The sequence below is a fragment of the Phalacrocorax aristotelis genome, chromosome 3, assembly GCF_949628215.1.
Source record: "Phalacrocorax aristotelis chromosome 3, bGulAri2.1, whole genome shotgun sequence".
Taxonomy (NCBI): Eukaryota; Metazoa; Chordata; class Aves; order Suliformes; family Phalacrocoracidae; genus Phalacrocorax; species Phalacrocorax aristotelis.
In genome coordinates, this window is record NC_134278.1 from 14,233,025 (window position 1) to 14,252,925 (window position 19,901).

The 19,901-nt window shown below is 37.7% G+C and overlaps 1 protein-coding gene across 1 annotated transcript in view; it reads left to right on the plus strand.

Annotated features, from left to right (window-relative positions):
- The window catches only part of NBAS (NBAS subunit of NRZ tethering complex), a 188,265-nt gene that overhangs the window by 124,826 nt on the left and 43,538 nt on the right, over window positions 1–19,901 (plus strand). The window contains exons 45-48 of the mRNA XM_075086782.1: window positions 8,378–8,596; window positions 8,838–9,040; window positions 16,143–16,232; window positions 18,558–18,753. Of these exons, the coding sequence (XP_074942883.1) occupies window positions 8,378–8,596; window positions 8,838–9,040; window positions 16,143–16,232; window positions 18,558–18,753 (708 nt within the window). The remainder of the gene's footprint in view (window positions 1–8,377; window positions 8,597–8,837; window positions 9,041–16,142; window positions 16,233–18,557; window positions 18,754–19,901) is intronic.

Sequence of the window (19,901 nt, forward strand, 5' to 3'; positions counted from 1 at the left end):
TGTCACTCGTCCTGAGATCTCAATTGCCAGACCTGACCCTGGGCTGAGGTAGCCAGGGGATGACTGTTGTCTAATGAGAAGGAAATACTGTCTTCATGTATGATCGCTGCTAGTGACTACTTGAAATTCTTGCTGTTGATGTATCTTGGGCATTTTAATGTTTTCTCATTCATTCCAGATGAATGACGCATGAAGGGATAGTCTCCACTGTGTATCTGTTTTGAAACACATTGTTTATTTTCATGTGTTTGGTCAGGATTCTAATATGGCTTCTCTAATCTCTTAAAATGACTAGAAGTAGCGGGAAGGAAATACTGATGGCAGGATAAGTGTGGTTGGCGGACAAGCAGAACTTCGTAGCAGAAATCTGTTAGCTTTTTGGCCATGAAATATACTCAAGAAGTGTTTGAAATAGTTGTTCAAATCAGCTGATTTAGTGTCTCCCCTGCACTGGTTTTGGGAATGAAACAGCTGTTAAACCACCTTGGACTAGTTTTGCCTCAGGATCCTATCGAATTTTCAAGTGGAAGTGTACAACGAAAAATTATCATTGTAGAACCTGAAAACTTATTCCTCAGAGGTCTCTTTCCTCTACCTTTGATCTGAAAAATGCTTCATACATAGAAGCTTGCACCTTTTACTTAAAATTATATTCTGTTTTGAAGCTGCACTGGTCATGATCACTCTTTTAATCTCCAATTCAGCATCTTCTTCCCAGCCCAGTTCCACACCCAAGTGCTTTATTATGTCGGTTTCCCATTCCCATAACAGAGGCACGTTTCTATATTTCATGGAAGCACTGATATTTAATATATGTAAAGGGCTGCAAAAAACCCATGGTCATTAACATGAAATAATCTCTGCTGTCACTGAAATCACTGAGATGCCTGAGTGTAAGTAGGTTTTCTGAGGAGTGCTGAGAGGTGAATTGGCTCCTTCCCGCTTTGTGGGGAAAAAAAAAAAAACCAACAAAAACCAGGAACTGCTGCACACCCTCTTCCCACCCCCTCAGAATTTCAAAAGGGGAGATGGTGAAAAGGAAAGAGAGAGCAGTCCAGGGAGGTGATAATATGCACTCCATCGTTATCCTTGTGGAACCGTGCCTCCATCTAAAAGCCCCTCTTGGCTGGAAACGATCAAGAAATGTCTGAAGTGATGAGGGGTAACAGGAGGTAGGCTGCGTGGCGGTGTTGGCTATGTGAGTTGACTTTCAAGGGTACCATTACTGTTGCCACCACATGGGAACTCAGGAAGCAGACATCAGAATACGTTTTAATATATCAACAATAGCAAGGAGAGGCAGGTGACAGGCCAGCAAAGCAACAGGAAGCTGCTTCTACTTGTGTGTCCCTTGATACAGCAGTGAACCTGGGAGCAGAATGCATAACTGTACAAAAGGGAACAAAAGCATAGGGGTTTACTGCTGACTTCAGCAACTTCTCATTCTTAGTGTGAAAGACTGGAATATGCTGGGCTTTGACAGGGGGCCCTCTTCTTCACTTGTCCCTTTCCACTACTTCTGTTTACTTTATCTTTTTAAAAAATGTTTTAAAACGAGACACTCCACTTGTGTGTAATGTCACAATAATTACAGCATGGAGCATAGGTTGGTAAAGGAGAGAGGGCAGCTGGAGGTGTGATTTGTTATAGAATCTTCCTCCCGGTCACACAGAGAAATAGTTTGTATTTACATTGTGTGAGGATTTTGTACCTGCTAAGTGCATTGTTGCTCCTCTGTGCTACTAGTAAATGGACATCTGAGAAGAAAGAGGTAGACTTGAAAATTGAAGGATAATTAATTTTCTGATGAGTTGGGCCAGCAGTGACTGATTGGAAAGGTGGTTGGGTGAGCAGTGCTTGACTGGGCAAAGAAGTAAAGAGAATGTCTAAATTGGAGAAATGACTGGGGAGTTTGTGCTTGTGAAAGGGCAACTAACACTGTTATGCTAACATGTAGTTTAGGGTGTGTTGAGGTTTTAGGTGCTCTACGAGCTCTGAGATTCTTTTCTCCCATGTTTCCTGCAATCAGCAGAAAGGAGTTTACCACCTGGAGATGAGATTCAGTTGCACAACCTTAACGGTTCAGACAAGTAGTGACATTGGGTGTTGGGAACTGTGTGAGCAGAGATGTGTCCTAATGGGACTTCAACAAAATATAGACCCAAAGTAACATTTTTAATAACCTTGATATTCTGTATAAGACAGATCAGACTGCTACCCAATATTTAATATTTTTGACCTGCACCATATCCTCTAGGAGATGACATAGAGAGTGGGATCAATTGCACCCTCAGTAAACTTGCAGATGGCAACAAGGTGAGTGTTGCAGTTGACACGCCTGAGGGATGGGATGTCATCCAGGGAGACCTGGACAAGCTCAAGAAATGGGCCCATGTAAATCTCATGAGGTTCAGCAGGGACAAGTGCAAGGTCCTGAACCTGGGTCAGGGCAACTCCCAGTATCAGTACAGGCTGTGGGATGAAGAGATTGGGAGCAGCCCTGCAGAGAAGGACTTGGGGGTACTGGTGGACAAAAAGCCGGACATGAGCCAACAATGTGCACTCACAACCCAGAAGGCCAACCATAACCTGGGCTGCATCAAAAGCAGCATGGCCAGCAGGTCGAGGGAGGGAATTCTGCCCCTCTGCTTAACTCTGGTGAGAGCCCACCTGGAGTCCTGCATCCAGCTCTGGAGCCCTCAGCACAGGAAGGACATGGACCTGTTGGAGCAGGTCCGGAGGTGGCCACAAAGATGATCCGAGGGCTGGAGCCCCTCTGCTGTGAGGACAGGCTGAGAGAGTTGGGGTTGTTCATCCTGGAGAAGAGAAGGCTGCAGGGAGACCTTATTGCGGCCTTTCAGTACTTAAAGGGACCTTACAATAAAGTTGGGACCGACCTTTTGAGCAGGGCCTGTTGCAATAGGACAATGGGTAATGGTTTTAAGCTAAAAGAGGGTAGATTTAGACTGCATATAAAGAATAAATGTTTTATGATGAGGGTGGTGAAGCACTGGCACAGGTTGCCCAGAGAGTTGGTAGATGCCCCATTCCTGGAAACATTGAAGGTCAGTTTGGACGGGGCTCTGAGCAACCTGATGTAGTTGAAGATGTCCCTGCTCACTGCAGGGGGGTTGGACTAGATGACCTTTAAAGTTCCGTTCCAACCCAAACTATACTGTGATTCTATGTTTTACAGTTTTGGAGGGATTGAGTGACTTGTTTGTCCAGAGCAATCCTTGATTGCTCTAGTAGCTAATTATTCACTGGTTTGTTTTTTTTTTTTTTAATGCCTGCCTTTGGTAAACTGAATTTATCTGGTTTTGAGACAAAATAGGTAGTCATCAAAGTTTACTTCCGCAGTCAGACGTTCAGTGGATGCTACTTAAACTTGACCTTGATAAACTGAATTGACTGACCTTGGGAAGTTCTCAGCTCTTTTTATATATTTTTTGGTGGGATTTTTTTTTGGTTGTTGGTTTGTTTTAAGGGGAGGTGTGTGTTTAGTTTGCTTCAATTGAAGAAGGTGGAGATTGGTGAAATAGTCCTGTTGTGTTTGTAGTAAATGAAATAGGTGAAGTCATTTACTCTTTATCAGTACCCTCCTCACACTCTGAAGGGCTGAAGTATTGATCCTTTGACTCTAGCTGCTCACTGCTGCAAGCAGTGAGAGGGTTCCTGCTTGTGGCACTTCTACTCAGAAATGCATTTAATTTTGAATAAGTATTCAAGTTTTTCTGACTGAATAATAATTCAGTCCACTTATGGAGTGGTAAGCTTAAGCTATTTGCATGTATGGAACAGATTTTTCCCTAAAAGGGAGATATTTCAAATAATCAGTGGAACTACTGCTTATATGTTTGCAAGCGTTTTGAGTCTGTCACCTTTTCTTCCAGCAATTCTGTTTGCTTTTAAATAACGCTGACTTGATAGGTTCATAATTATAGTAATGTTCACGTCAACCTTTTATCTTGATGATTTCTTGTTTATTCCCCTTTGTGTAATCTGTGCGAAGCATTTTAGGTAATTTGGGGTTTTGCTTTTTTTTTATTCCTTTGTTGCCAGCATTTTGTTCATTGTGCTAGATAGTTGGTTATGTCTTCAAAGAACCATCTGTTTCAGAGCTCATAGGTCATTGCCCTGATGTTTGTTCATTAACAGTACTCTGGAAAAAAAGCCCAACACAAGAAAACAAAAAAAACAAAACTACAACTGAAAACAATTACTTCTTTGATCGCTATGTTTTCATTATTGAACACACACCATCAATGGGGATGGGCACAATATGTTGATTAGGAAGAAAAGACTACAGCTTTAGACAGCAAAAGTAGAATAAAAGGCAGTGGTATCATCAGTTAGTGTCCCCTGCAGAGAAAAAGAGAAGTTGAAATTTTGCTTACACAGGCTCTTCCTTGCAGCCTTCCATAGGCTCGGCCACATTCATTCAAACTGTGGCTGATGATATTTTTTTTGTTTCCTACTCCTTCCTTTATAACTTCTTTTCCAACTTCTGATGCAAAGGAATAACTTTGCTTGCAACTTAATATTTTTAGTTGAAAGGTTGACTCTTGTGTTCTCTGAATCAGTAATGCTTTTTTGACTGTTTTCTTCTTGCTGAAGCAGGAATAGGATGTCCACATTTTGACCACACACCACATGAGTGTGGAATGGGAACCTGTTATGACAGGATATTAACCTGCATGATTTTCAGTTTAATGACTTTAAATGCCATTTTTAATAATTGTATAAAAAGCTCAGTTTAGAAAGAAGCTCACAGTAACATTCAGTATCTTTTGCCTGGCTGATTGACTTCTTAACACTGTATAAAATGCTAAGGAAAAAGACAAGGCATGACATCAGCTGAAGATGTACAAGAAATGTGTTAGTAATGTTCTTAAATTGCATGACTGCATTCTGATGTTACTTTTTGATTACTTGGCTTCTTTTTGTCGCGCTTTATCACTGTACTTCAGTCAGTTTGTTTTGTATGACCTTGTCTTCTTCATGGGTATTGACAGTATGTCTTTTTCTGATTTTTAGATACATTCTTGTGCCTTGCCATTAATACAAGGAAACTTAATGAACAATGTCTTTTCTTTAACTGTTACCTTACATGCATTAGAAATTTCAGGCTGATCTCCAGAGGAACTGTACTGGGTCTGGCAGGGACCAAGTTAAGTTTCTTCATAGCAGCCTCTATGGGGCTGTGCTTTGGATTTCTGACTAAAACACTGTTGATAACACACCAGCGTTTTGGCTGTTGTTCAGCACTGCTTGCAGTGTCAAGGCTTTCTCTTTTTCTCAGCACCACAGCCCTGAGTAGGCTGCAGGTAGGCAAAAACTGGGGAGGGCAGACAGCCAGGACAGCTGACCTGGGCTGGCCAAAGGGGTGTTCTGTGCCATAGGACGCCATGCTCAGCAGTAACAAGGCGGGGGGGGGGGGGGGTTGGAGGGTGCCTTCAGAGATGATTGTTGCTTGGAGATTGGCTGGGCATTGGTCTGCTTGTGGGAGGTGGTCATTGCCTTTGCATCACTTAGTTTTGGTTTGCTAATTTTCTTTTTCCTCTCTCCGTCACATATTAAACTACCTTTATCTTGATCCACAAGTTCTCTTGCTTTTGCTCTTCTTTATCTGTTCATGCCTAGGGACTGTGAACCAGCTTTTGTTATACCGTAACTGTTTAACCTACTTCTCAATTAACTAATATATTTTGCTTTCCTTTCTAGTTTTCTAGTTGGCTTGTAGCTAAAGGACATTTGGTTGGTGGAATATAAAAAGCTGGGGTTGAGTGGCAGAGATGGGAACTGGACCAAACTGTTCTGTCTGAAGAGCAAGAAACATTTTTCATAATGAGAGTGACCCATCACTGGTATGGCTTGTGCAGAATGGTTGTGGACTCTCCCACATTGGAGATATTCAAAGGCCACCTGGACACGGCCCTAGGCAACTGCCTGTAAGTGGCTGGCTTCAGCAGGAGGTTTGGACCAGGGACCCTGCAGAATTCCCTTCCAACCTCAACCATTCTGTGTTTCAATGTTGCTGGGATCCCAGGTTCCTGTGGCATTATAAGGAGGAGAGCTGTTTCCATTATGTCAAAGATGCCTGCTAATCACTGTCAATAAGAATGGCAGGGTCAGTGTCTTCATGTGCAAGCGAATGTGCTTGTACAATACTTTATTAAGAAATACTTACTTTTTCTGAAGGAGGTGGGTTCTTACCCTGAGCTGAATTTGTTGTGCCGTTCCTTGATTTGAAAATTAAAGGAAACAGATTTTTAGGATTTTTCATTACATGTTATAGCGTATAGAATTAAAAATCTTCTTAAACTGTAAAAGCCTTTAGAGAAAACTTCACTTCCACTTCACATGCAAACAAAGATTGAACTAGCCCCTAAGCTACTCTTTTATCACCGGGTATGATACCAAATCTCATTACTGAAGCTGACTAGTAAGAGGATAGCCATTCATGTTTTGGAATAAAATAATCAGGGAAATGATACAATGGTAGTGCTGCATTTTGGCACTGTGCAAATATGAATGCAAAATTAAAATAGTCTTGGGACGAACCTGTACTCTGTTTTTTGTTAATGCTTTATTCTATATATGCTTATGGCATTATGGCTGCTAAAGTGGCAGTATATTCCCACCGTTCTGGAGAATATAACAGTTAGATGAAAGACGTAAATTGTTTGCCTTCTGCATCTCTTAATTGCATTTTGAACATTAGAATGTGCAGTAGAAGGGCAAAAACGAAATATGTAGCTGTTTTCAACTTCTAGCAGGTTTACAGAATGGATATATAAATCCGTCTGTGATCATTAATCTTAATGTGATGTGAAGTGTATCACCTTTTCTCTACTTATTGTAAAACCTGATATCGAGACTTTGTTCAAAGTAAGAAAATCATACTTAATTTCTTCTGGTGGGAATGGAACTGAATGTTAAAATACCCTTTGTATTACCCTGTTAATGCTGGCAAGTTTTTCCTAGCTCTTACAGTAACGTCTACCCATTTTGCTTTTATTAAAAATGTCCAGTAGACCATTACTGTGGTTCACAGCAACAGCGCTAAAAAACCGAGTAACCCCTACATCTTTCACTCTGTGTGGGTGTTTGGTTTGGTTTTGATGTTTTTTATTTGTTTGCTTGTTTTGGGGCGGTGGGGGTGGGATAATTTAAATATGCAAGCTGTAAAACTTTCCACTAACTAATCCTTATCAAGCCTTCTGTGTCTTTACAAGTAGATAATTTAATCCATGATGTAAATATCCATTTGACTTTCTTATGAAGAATGCTATAGAAGTTTAATTTTCCTCATTCTGTGGTAACTCAGCCTCTTTCCTACTCAATGTGTCATAAAGATTCAAACTTTTTTCTTTCTTGCGTATTTCAACTTGAAAATTAAAATCGTCTGTATGTCTTTGTCCAGTATTCCAGTAACTAAAACAGTTGACGTTAAAAGTACCCAATGCTGTGATTGTAGGCGGAGGAGACCCCCACCCATTAGAAAGTATATTGCAAGCATCCTTAAAATGGTCCTTGAAGTTATAAACAAAAAATTACTCATGATTTTTTAAAATAATATTTCAAACTTTGTTTTGAACTGACAGTTGAAGCTGTGTCTTTCCTGACTTAAAAGCACAACAGTTTGCGGCATGTACTGTTTTATATCCTTTTCCAACATACTCTAGGTTTCTGGAAGCACTGGAACGACCCTTTCATACTAGATGGAGGAGTAGGGGAAAACTTGATACAGTGTATGTATGACACTAAAAATTCAAACTCTATGAGAAGCGTAATGGGAAAAAATGGCCCAGACTTCCTTGTTTCAATTTAATGGCTAGACACATCTACTTGTACAGGTCTTTCAAAACAGTGTTTTGCTGTTTTAGATAACTTTTTCTTTAAATAGATTGATTTAAAAGTTGTAGATCATCTACTGGTTTTTTTTGCTTATGATTATGGTCTTAGGGATATATTTTAAACAGTGAGGTAAACCTGGCAAAACTAACTTTAATTTTCAGCATTTGGGATTTTCAGTTGATCTTGTAAAATGATCCCCAGACATCTCCTAATGTAGAATTAAAAAAAAAAAAGATAAGGTGGCAGTCTAGAAAAATCATAAATATTATTAGTGAAAAGAAGTTTCATGTGGTTTAAAATGAGCCAGATTGAGCATCAATAAAAGGAAGGACAACAGAAGAAAGTAACGGAATAGTGGTCCTTTTTAAATAAAATACTAATATCTGTTTCTCATAAAATACTGTTAGTTTTACGCTGTGCTGTACAACAGTGGAGCCACCTGACCTCTAGATACTGCTGTAATACAAATAGTAGTCTACAGATGGTGAATGATTAAAAATTGAGTAATCTTTTTCAGCTGCCAGTTGAAGCCAGGATAGAGGTGACTAAGAAGGCTATTAAGGCAGTCAAACATCTTTCTGAAAAATCAAGAAAAAAGACTTCGGAGAATGCCATGGAAGATGCTGAAAAACCATCTGTTGCTTATGAAGAAACTCTGAATCACTTGCAGCAATCTCTTGCTCATCTGGAAACACTCACTCATAGTTTTATCACTTACTTGAAAAACAGCAAACAGGTAATGATTACTGATCAGATGCCTCTTTTGAGTGTTATTGTGACTAGCAGTGATGGACGTCAATCTTCTGTCATATTTTATTAATGTTTTGTACCTTTGTCTTTGACCTGGTTTTTGAAAATTCAAGTCCATCAGTCTTTTTCATAGAATATGTTAAATCTGGGTAGAAAGAAAGACTGAATGATACATCCCCATAAATAGAGAGTACACTGATTCGCATTCAAAAATTGTCTGTTCACAGGATACACTACAGAAGTATGGCTACTTATATGATTTGTCAAGGTCGGAGAAAGAGAAAATCCACGAACAAGCAGTAGCTATGTGTATAGATGGTCAGCCCCTGGACATGATACAACAGTTGTTGCAAGTGGCTGTCGGAGATCTAGGTCTTTCTCCCAAGGATATTGTCCAATGTGCTATTAAAAAAATTGTTTGTACGTTAAGGTAAGTACACTGCCACAGTTAAGCCCAAAATCCTTTCTTCTGGTTATTTTGGGTTGTTTTTTTTTTTTTTCAGTTGGTTCTTTCGGGTTGGGTTTTTTGTTTGATTTGATTGATTGGTTTTGGGTTTTTTTTTGGTAGTGAGAACTTGTTTGCCTTGAATATCTGTATTTTGCAGAAAATTGGACAGTAACAGGAAATGAGTTCTTGGATTGCTTATGCTCCTGTTTACCTATAATTTCATATTCAGATAAGACAGTTTTCTTTTCCTGAGTTTGGGAAGACTAGGCAATCTGAACAAAGCAAGCCACAGAACTCATCCTGTTCACTGGGGGGTGCTTTTCAGTTAAAAACCCTGTCTTTACAATATTGTTCCATTATGTGTGTGTGAACTTGTGAATTTTTTGGCAAATTTACAGTTGCAAATAGTTCTTCCCTCTTCAACAGAGTCAAAAAGCATGTTTGCTGGAAATGGTGGGTACAAAAAGAGCTCATGCAGGTATCTGGGTAGTCGAGGCCTAGCAATAGCTGTTGCCACAACATCTAGTCTTACAGGAAGAAGTACAATTTCCATCCTCGGAATAACTTCCTGGGGTATTTCTGGGAGCTGTTTTTTGGGTTGGTTTGGTTTTGGGTATTTTTAATTTGCAAGTTTTTGAAAAATGTGTTTTTCTGTTGTTAAAATATAGGCTATACATTTTTATTCTTTGTTCTTGTAAAAAATGCTTCTTAGAGTTTTTGCCCTTCTTCTATCTCCCTTTGTGTCACACCTTACCTCCAAATGAAACAGCAAGTGTGAGTTCTTTATGCTTCCTACCACACTTAAAAGCAGCAATAATACCTTAACCCTCCTGACCTGCTAACTTCTTGGAGAGAAACAGGTTTCTAATGTGACAAAGGGGATTGTTTTGCTCAACTCTTTCAGTGTTGTCATTGTTGCTAGTGCCATCGTACTATGAGAAATCCCACACACTATACCAGAAGCAAGGCTTTGTCTCCATCTTTTTTCTGGGATTCACAGCTCCAAACCTCAGCAATTGTCTCTTCCATGGCATGACAACAAACCAAGTAACCGAATTGTTCTTGCAACCCCATTAAACTGAGTCTTCTGTTATCTTAAAATTATGGAGAAATAGGCGAGGAGAACAGAAAATGCAAAATAACTAGTCTCCACGCAGTTTATACTTCCACACCTCTGAATAATTCTGTCGAGATCTGGGCAAAACCTGGATGATACAAAGGAATATGAAGTACAGTTGATTCTGACCACCTTAATCTTGTTAACAGTGAGTTCAAAGTTTGCATTAACTTAAATACAGTTATCTTTTAGATTACTATATTCTTTATAGTCTTGCTTCCAAATTACAGTTACAACACTTGTGTGAAACAGTCTAAAACTACTGTAGTCTTGATGAGTTTCTTCAGTACTAGTCACGTCTTGGGCAAGGGAGGAGAGGATAGTCCCGCAGTGAAGTCCTGCCTGTTTGATTAGCTGCAGCCTCTGTACTTCATGACTTTCAGCCCAGAAGGGATATGGCTTTTCTTCATAAGTATGAGGCTGAAACTGGTTTAGTTTGTCTGGCATTTGGGAGAATGTAGTCATCCCTTGGAATACAGAACTGCTAAAAATACCTGCTTATGAACATGTTTACAGACATGGTGAGGATGTGGACACAGGTGAGGGGAAGCTAAGCACACTGTTTAAAAAGCCTTTCAGTGAAATAAGGCTCTTTTCCTTGACTGCTTGATGCTCAGTTCTAGCTCAGCTTGCCATGTGTAACACCCTCTGTTAAGGTACAGTGCTTGCACTTCAGGGTTAATGGGCAAAAATTATAATTAAAGAAGTAGTCTTGCCTGCATACCTGGAATGACAAACTACTATTCAATAAATGTAACATTTCAAGGGAGAGCTCTTCAGGTTTGTTCACTGGAGCTTTGAAGTGTTACACTGTGTGGTTGTTTTATACAATAGTTTTGAAAGAGATCATGCTGGAAAATTCCTTCTTTGACAATTAACCTTCAAAGTAGCAGTTGTAAGGTTATAACACTGAACTTGGATTTTCTGTATCTATGGTGACATGGTATGTAATTAAGGTATTGTAACCATAAGTGAAACAGGCCTGTATGGATCTGAAAAATTATGGTAGTGTCAGTGATTTACCTGAAAGCTAAGCATCAATCCACCACTTCCGTGATTGAAAATATGCATCCTTTCAGTTTAATAAATACCACCCCCCTTCAAGGACAGTAAAATATCTTTTGTTCTTAGTATGTTTACTGACTGTAGCAGACGAACCTTCTACAAAGTATTACCTTTATGAAAGATTAATTAAGTTACTTTTTGGCTTCATTTTTCAACAGCGTACAATGTCGTGGGCTTGAAAACTCACACCTTCTCAGAAACAGACATCTTGTTAAATATAGTATACAGTTATTCCCTAATATTAGGTATCTATGTTGTAATTTCAAGAGCAGTATTGTCCAGTTCTGTTAATTACTTTTATCTCCCTTGAATCTCTAGTTCTGGCACACAAAATTCAAAGTAGAAAGTCTTACATTGGTATGTTACAGAATTTCTCCAGCAGAGCACATCTGCATACTTCATATGATATACATATTGGGCGCTTCCTTGTTTGCCTACTAGCCTACAGCTACTGTAAATAACAATCAGTTACCTCTTCAGTAGAAATCATTAGCTTCTGAAAAAAAGCCCAAAAGATCGGTAATGATGGATAAGTCTAATCAGACTACCAAGATTCAGTTTAAACCATTACCTAAGTGTTGTGGCTTAGCCCTGGTCAGCAACTGAGCACCATACAGCCGCTCGCTCACTCTCCTCACCGCAGTGGGATGGGGGAGGGAATCAGAAAAGCAAAACTCCTGGGTTAAAATAAGAACAGATTAAAATAAAGTAGTAATAGTAATAATGGTAATGATAAAAATTATGGTAATACTACTGATAATATAATGAAAGGAAAATAGAGAGAGAGAGAGAAATTAAACCCAGGGGAAGAGGAAAAAGAAAACAACCCACAAGTGATGCAACCGCTCACCACCCGCTGACAGATGCCGCCAGTTCCCAAGCTGCGATTGCTGCTTCCCCTGGCCAACTCCCCCCAGTTAATGTCCTGAGCATGACATCATATGATATGGAATATCCCTTTGGCCAGTTTGGATCAGCTGTCCTGGCTGTGCCCCCTCCCCTCCTGGCTTCTTGTGCACCCGGCAGAGCATGGGAAGCTGGAAAAGTCCTTGGCTAGTACAAGCACTGCCCAGCAACAACCAAAACATCGGTGCGTTATCTACATTGTTTCCATACTACGTCCAAAGCACAGTACTGTGCCAGCTGCAGTGAAGAAAATTAACTCTATCCCAGCTAAAACCATGAGACTAAGATCACTCACGTGATGACAAGATGCTGTAGGCATGTTCGTTGATGGTTAGCCAAGGAAGACAGTTTGTCTGTTGAAGACATCATTTGCAGCTCCTACATTTATCTTAGGTGTCCAGCTGGATATAGCATTTAATGAAATTTTTGAAGTATTCAGCAGGCAATGAGCAGGAAGGGTTTGGTGAAATTTTGAGTTCTTGTTAATCGCCAGTGTTTTGTGAAGAAGGTAAAACCAGCTTTATTAGGCTGAGTAGCTAACTTAGAGGAAAAAAAAAAATTTTTTTTACTCTCTCATATCACTTGAGATAGGAGTAATTTCGTAACTTAGATATCATAATTTCATGGTATTTCTGATGGAAACAATGGTTTGGCTGTATGACTTTTTTCCCCAGCTTTGAATTATCATACCAACAGTATATTATTTTCTTATTTTCCTGATATTTAGAGGAAGCACAAATAGAGCGCGGAAAATAAGTGTGAGTAAATAAGACAATATCAAGTATTTTCAATGAATACTGTAATTAGGTTAAAAGATTTATATGAAGTTGATCTATTCTCTTTTCAAGCATTTTTTATACGTTACTGTGTTTGAGGAACTTGATTAAATATGCATCACTCTTCCTGAAGCTGAACTGAAAAGAAAATAAGCCTTTATCAGTATAATTACAGCAGGCTCATACCTAGGAGTTTTGAGGTGAACATTGAATCCTGTTCTGTTGTTTAAAACATGCATAAAATAGCACATAATCTGTGTGGAAGACTAATCCTTCATTAATTATATTTGTTTCTGTTAGTAGCTGCTTATTTTTAATCATTAATTATTAAGAAAAGAACAAGGCAACAGTCTGTGGAGACTTGACACGATTATTTGTCTCATGAGCTGTAATTTCTTTTTACTTTCTCTAACCATTGGGCAGTAAAGGCAATAATAAACTTAAAAAAATGCTAGTGTTCAATCTTTCTAGATTTCTTTCTAAAATATTTTCTTATTCTAGATAACTGTAACTTACTGCTTAGTTTCACCTTTTTTCTCCTTTCCTCCTGCTTAGTAGAATAGTGCCCATCTGTATGACAAACTCAAAGCTTTCTATAAATGTTCATACCTCTATTGTACGTGAGAATTGGCTTCACAGATGTATTGTCTGAAACAGTGGTTTTCTGTTTTCAGAAATGCCCGTAAACTTTTGGGTATATGTTTCTTTTGATCCAGAGTCTTTTGAGGTGCTCAGAGCCTAGTTGTGATAGGAGCTAAAGATTTTCATTGCTCGTTAGAGAGGTGAAAGGTTTTTTGAAGAGCAAGTGCTGGAACTGTTCAGAACCAATCTCCAAGATTTTGGGTACCCTCAATTTAAGGTTTGCTGGTCATTCTCCTTTGATATGAAAATTGCTAATATACACTAAAGATAATTTAAGGTAAGTAGAGCTAGTAAGATCTCAATTTCTGTAGTTCTTGTCCTATTCTTTTCTACTCCAGACAGCCATCATTCTCTTCTTAGTCTGTAAGCTTTATAAGTGTTCTAGGTTTCTTTAGATATGCCATGTTAATGCCCTTTTTATGTCTTTTTTATTACAAACTTAAAAAAAAAAAAAAAACCCACACAAAAAGCATAATCATGCAGCAGTAAATTTAAATCTGGCCTGTAAACAGAGCATTAATGAAGTGACTTATATCCATCTTCAGTCTGGGAACATATCTTAAATTTTCCTTAGCTTTTTTATTTTAAAACAAATTTGAAGCCATCTCCTAATGTATGTAGCTGCTTCTGCAAAATGATTACTTTAATACTGCTGCTCTTTCTATCATTTCCACACTTCTGCAGTACTGGTGTAATCTAAATGTAATCTTTTTTTTTAATCCTATCCTAACAGACCATTCAGTTCTGTTGTGTCTCCTTTTCTGTGAAAAATTATTTTTTTTTTTCCCCCTCCCCCCCGAGACTGAAATTTCTGATGTGTTTTTTGGTAAAAAGATTTTGTCTTATAGACAGACGTTATCTCTCTACAGGAGTCTAAAATCCTGGATATTTCTGTACTATAAATTATAATTTGATTGTCTTCAAATATTCAGAAAATGCTGAGGAAAATATGTAGACTTAAACGTCAATCCTGTAACATTTATTTAGCTGCCATATGATAGTATTAGTATTAACAACGGCATTTCTGTCATAGTCGTATCTAACAGTATTTTTTGAGAGAAAGGCCAGTATTACGAGCTTTCTGCTCCTACTTCAAACTTATGAGTGTAGCAATATAAAATGTATATACTAAGGTAAACCAAGATTACATCATGCCAGAAATTCTTGCACCTGTTCTGAATAGTGTCATGTGTTATTTTTAAATCTAGTGTTGTTCACTGAAGTGTTGGCCACCTGTTAAGATAATAAAAATCAAAAAGATGAAAGTTTGGACTGCAGGAAGGCATTAAAGGTTGTAAAAATTCAGGTCTCTGCCATATAGTATAATTTTTTTACACAATACATTTCTTACTGAAGTAATAAATGACAAAATTATAAACACTCTTATAACTCTTAACAAAAAATTGTGAAATACTGCAGTTATTTTTACACGTTATAATCAGCTATGCAGTGTATTTTGGCTTTAGAACAGTCACAGTAGTCTGGACATGTATTCATTCTTATTAAGAGATGACCTAGGAAGAGGATGACTCTGAGTAGCAGAAGAGCTTTGATATGCTGCTGAACTGCAGAGAAAACACGCTCTCTCTGGGTTTTTGAGTCATGTTTAGTAAACTGACTTTGGAACGACTTGCCTTTCTTTCTCTTTCTTTAATGCAGCATTGACAAACTCTTGAGAGGCAAAACTGTTGGGTTTTTTTCCAGTTCATCCAAGCATCATTGCCACTGCAGTGGTTTCCGTGAAGAGATGCTGTGTGTTTTATTGGAGTACCAGTGCAAAATGGCTCCCTCTTTCAGCACCAAGTCACGTCTTTTTAGCACCAAGTCACATCTTTTTTTCCTACCAAAGTGATGATTGAATTTTTTTTAATTCTTCTTTCCAATATTTGCTACCTTTTGACCTGTGGAAGAACATTATTGTGTAACTAGAATGTCTGATGGGCAACATGATTCACATTTTTCTATTCCTGCACGTACATAGTGTAAGTCATTTGATGGGTAGCTTAATCATCCCCTTTCCCACATGGAGTTCTTGACCACGTGTTCCCTCCTTTTGAATTTTCTTGCTTCTGGTAGGCATCTACCTGCTTGATCCAACTGAAAATGAATTTCAGAGGGGGTGGGAAAAGAAATCTGCTGAATCAGCAGATAGGATTCTTTTGAATCAGGTTACAGTCAAGTTAGTTTAAACCAGTCCTGATACTGCAAGATGATATTTGAAAACAAAAGATGGTGATATTATTGGTAACTGTTAATTTATTTAGTTGATATTGATGAGATCTTTAAGGTAATGAGATTACATGTGGATATTTTGCTGACCTAATCTGTGTTCAGAAGTGCTAAATTTTAACTACTCTTTTTCTTTCAAGTTTCACTTAAGTATTTTAGTATTTCTTTTTCCTGCCGTTTTCATGTTGCTCCTCCCATTACTTTGACATAAAAATAAAGGTACCAGTTAAGCAGGGAAAGTAGAAAATTGTTATATTATTGAACAATTCATGTAAAGCCTACAGTGGATAGAATTAGATATTATATTAAGGACTATTTTTTATGGTGATTTTATGTCTTCCCTTAACAGTGGAAATGGTGACTCATCTACATCAGAGAAAGATCCACTTGGAATCCTGGAAGGCATTGTTTCTGCAGTGCATGCAAGTGTTGAGAAAGGGTAGGAACTTACTGTATGGATTCTTTGTTTAAGACTTTGCAAGATACTTCTCAGGAAAGCATTGTAGGCATGATGCTGAATACGGATGATTTTTCTTCATGGATATATGTGTATATATATAATAGGTTTGCACTTAATTTTCTAAGACTTTATTTTGGAACAGGCTGTCATTTATCAGGTTCAAAATCTGAGTCCTGATAGAAGCCTTTACTTGATCATTTGGAAGAAAGCAAGTCACTGAACTGAAAATTTAGATAACTATGTATTATGGTGATTTGAGAAAACGTTTTTTTTCTGCTGTGACTACTGCAGATTGCATATCCCCAGGACTACTGCACTGCTTTAGATTCAGTTTAGTAGATAAATTACAAATAATAATGACTCTTAGATATCTAAATTCAAACATCTAAATTTGTCAATATTTGTAGGGTATAGTGCAGAAACAATTTCACAAATGATGTATAATGCTGCACCACATTTTTTTTCCCTCCTCTTTTGGCGATGTCCTTATTTCAGGTCACATAATGGTCTATGCCTCACTGACATTTTTCGTTGCATTTCTAGTAAATACCAAGAAAAAAAAAAAACAAAACAAACCCAAACAGTTTTCTCTCCAGATGTACAAACTAAGAACTCATGCATGATGATGATAATAAACCCCCATGCTCTCTCTGGTAGCCAGCAAAACCAATTACGCTATTGTGTGGAGGCTTTTCCACTGACACTACATTAGTTAAATACTGGATACTAAAATAGACTGAACTGATGTGAAAACCTACAGTAAATCTCATTTACAATATTATAAGGTAGAATGGGAGAGTCAGTACTATTTCATTCTGAGAGGCACTTTCTGCAGTCTTTTATTTGTATACTTAATGTTTCACTGCTGAAACAATTATCTGGAGTGAAAATAATTGTCATTACAGGAGATAGTTTACATTCATTCAAATACTTGTTCTTATTTATCTCCTTAAACCTCAACTATTCAGTTTACAAAATATAAATCTTTCCCTCAGGAAAACATATATAAATGTTAGGTGTGAGCTCTGCAAAACTCTTGAAATATTCCATCAGGTCCTCTTAATTCTCAAACTTTTAATTTACAGTTTGCCACCTGTTCGACAGAGGCACGTCTAATTTAGCTGAAGTTCTGAGCTAACAGCATCATTCACACAATATAAAGCCTAAGTAAAATTGAAATCCTTGTAATATGAAATCCTAAGCTGTCAATGTTTATTATTTCAGTGCTGCAAGACAGGTTAAATTAGTGTTTTCTGTCTGATATTACTTTCCCGTCTGTCTTGTTAAGAAAAATAAGGGAACATTAGTTATAAATCACACTCCACCTGGAACCACTTTCTTGATTTTCTGGGTTTTTTTGGTTTTTGTTTTTTTGGTTTTTTTTTTAAAGTATAAAAATAGCTTCTCTTTAAAATACTACTGAAAGATAGCAGAATAGTATTTACTGATTTGTTACATGCTAGTTTATAGCCTCTAAGGGACATAACATTATTCTGTCTGCAACAGCTAGCTGGTTGGTGAGTTCATAGTAATCTGTGTACTGTAAATGTTTTCACACCGTTAGAATGTACTCAATATTCACTTTCTGAATCAAATTATTTAATTGAGAGTTCTTCTAATAAGCCAAGTCAGGAAACCCCAAAACTTAGGTTTTTTAACATCTCTTTGTTTTTTCTTTCTAGGGATTATGGGCATTCTGTAATCACTGTCATACTAGAACATAAAATAATCAAGCTTGCTAGAGATGGTACAGAAAAAATAAGAAATGGCTAGAGCTACAATTAGGAGAAATTAGTTTGTGTATGTGGAGCATAAAGAAGGGATTTGTAAGAAAAGAAAGAGAATATAGGACAACATCAATTAACATCAGATACAAAAATGTCATACTTAAAATGCAAGCAGTCAAGCTGGTTTTCCATAAAGTCGGGTGGGGTTGGAAGTACAGACACCAGTCAGGACCAGACACCATAAAAAAGGGTTGGGTTTTCCAGTGCTGCAGTCTAGTACCATTGTGATACAACTGGCAGTCAGGGTAGTACGTGGGAGAATATGTAACTGTACAGATGGATTTCTGTGGTATTACATGGTTATTTGAAGTTCAAAAAAAGTTCTTCCACCACTTAGCTTTAGGCACGTGATTTACGAGGGCTAGTTTCTCTGCAGCCTCACAGAGGTGAGCTCTTTCATTTCCAGTATTATGTATTTGTTATGTATTGAATGTATGTGTTAACACCTTTGAAAATGCATGTAGTACTTTTATTACGATTACCAAAGACTATTTAGCACAGTATTGTTTAATTACAGGGAGAAAGTAGTTTCTTCAGACGACCTTCTGGAGTGGTTGAGACCTTTCTGTGGTGACGACTCCTTAGCAGTGAAGCCTCGAATCAGAGTATTGCAAATTCTGGAGCAATCCTTCCATCTCAGTGATGAAGATAGCAAGCTACTTGTGTACTTCAGGACACAAGCTGTTCTCAGAGCTTGCTGGCCTGAAACAAAGGTATTAGTATTGATTGCTATAAATTATAGCATAAGACCGTTTTTATATATGGATTATATGATGAAATGTTGTTTTGCAATATATGGGTGCAATGCATCCTCTTGGTATGGAAGCTAATCCTGCCTTCCTTTTAAATCAGGTTTCTAATACATTATGATTCGTTGAACAGCAAAGTTATGTAAAGTTAATGGACTCCTCAGCTTTTTTTGGGGATCAGGAATGCATAATACTGAACTTGATTAAACACCAATGATTTTTCCTCCACATCAAATATTGACTTTGGAGTTCTTGTATACTCTTTCAAATGGAAAGACTTAATTGGTAGGCAGTGCATTCAGTCATGGTTAGTGTGCTGCTGTTCCTTAAGAGGCAGCATCTAAGAACTGAAGGACAGTAATTGCTGGAAAACATTTCATACCTTTAACTGCACATTGATAATTTTAAGTCTTTTTCAATATGGAGTCAGGAAAAAAATAAGGTAAAATCATTGCTGAAAGAAGTTACTTTTAGCTGTATTCATTTCCCACTAAGAGAGAGAGAGTGCTCCTAGCTCCAGTTTTCAAGTCTAAAGCTGATCAACTTTCCTTCTGAATTAAAGGGTGACAAAATGCCTAATTTTCATTCTTTAAGTACATGTAAAAGTTGATCTAAGACTAATAAAGAACATCTAGTAAATGTTCTCAGGAGTGAAAATGCTCAAGTTTGTCAGGTAGTATATTAAAAATGCCACATAAACAAAAAGGCTCTTGTTGGTTATTCATTAATAACTGCTTTATTTCACGACTTATTTTGGTGAAGTGCTTGGTATCATCATACGTACTTTTAGAGGTTCTACATTTCTAAGTACAATCAAAATATACTAAAGGATTAACAGGAAGAAGTAGTCTTGTCTTTGAAGTTTGTGCTGTTTTGAAATCAGCTGAGTATCACTTGCTGCATGTAGAATTGTCCAGAAGCAGAGTTACTTTTCATCCATGTTCTAAATGCCTACCTTCCATGCCAAGACCTTATGGAACTAAAATAGAATATTTCTAATAGTTTCTCAAAAAAATCTGTTTGATATGAATATAAAATGGGTTTATGCATAGAAGCAATATCTCGGTTTTGGCTCACTGTGCTAAGATCATCCAAGGGAATAATCACAATAA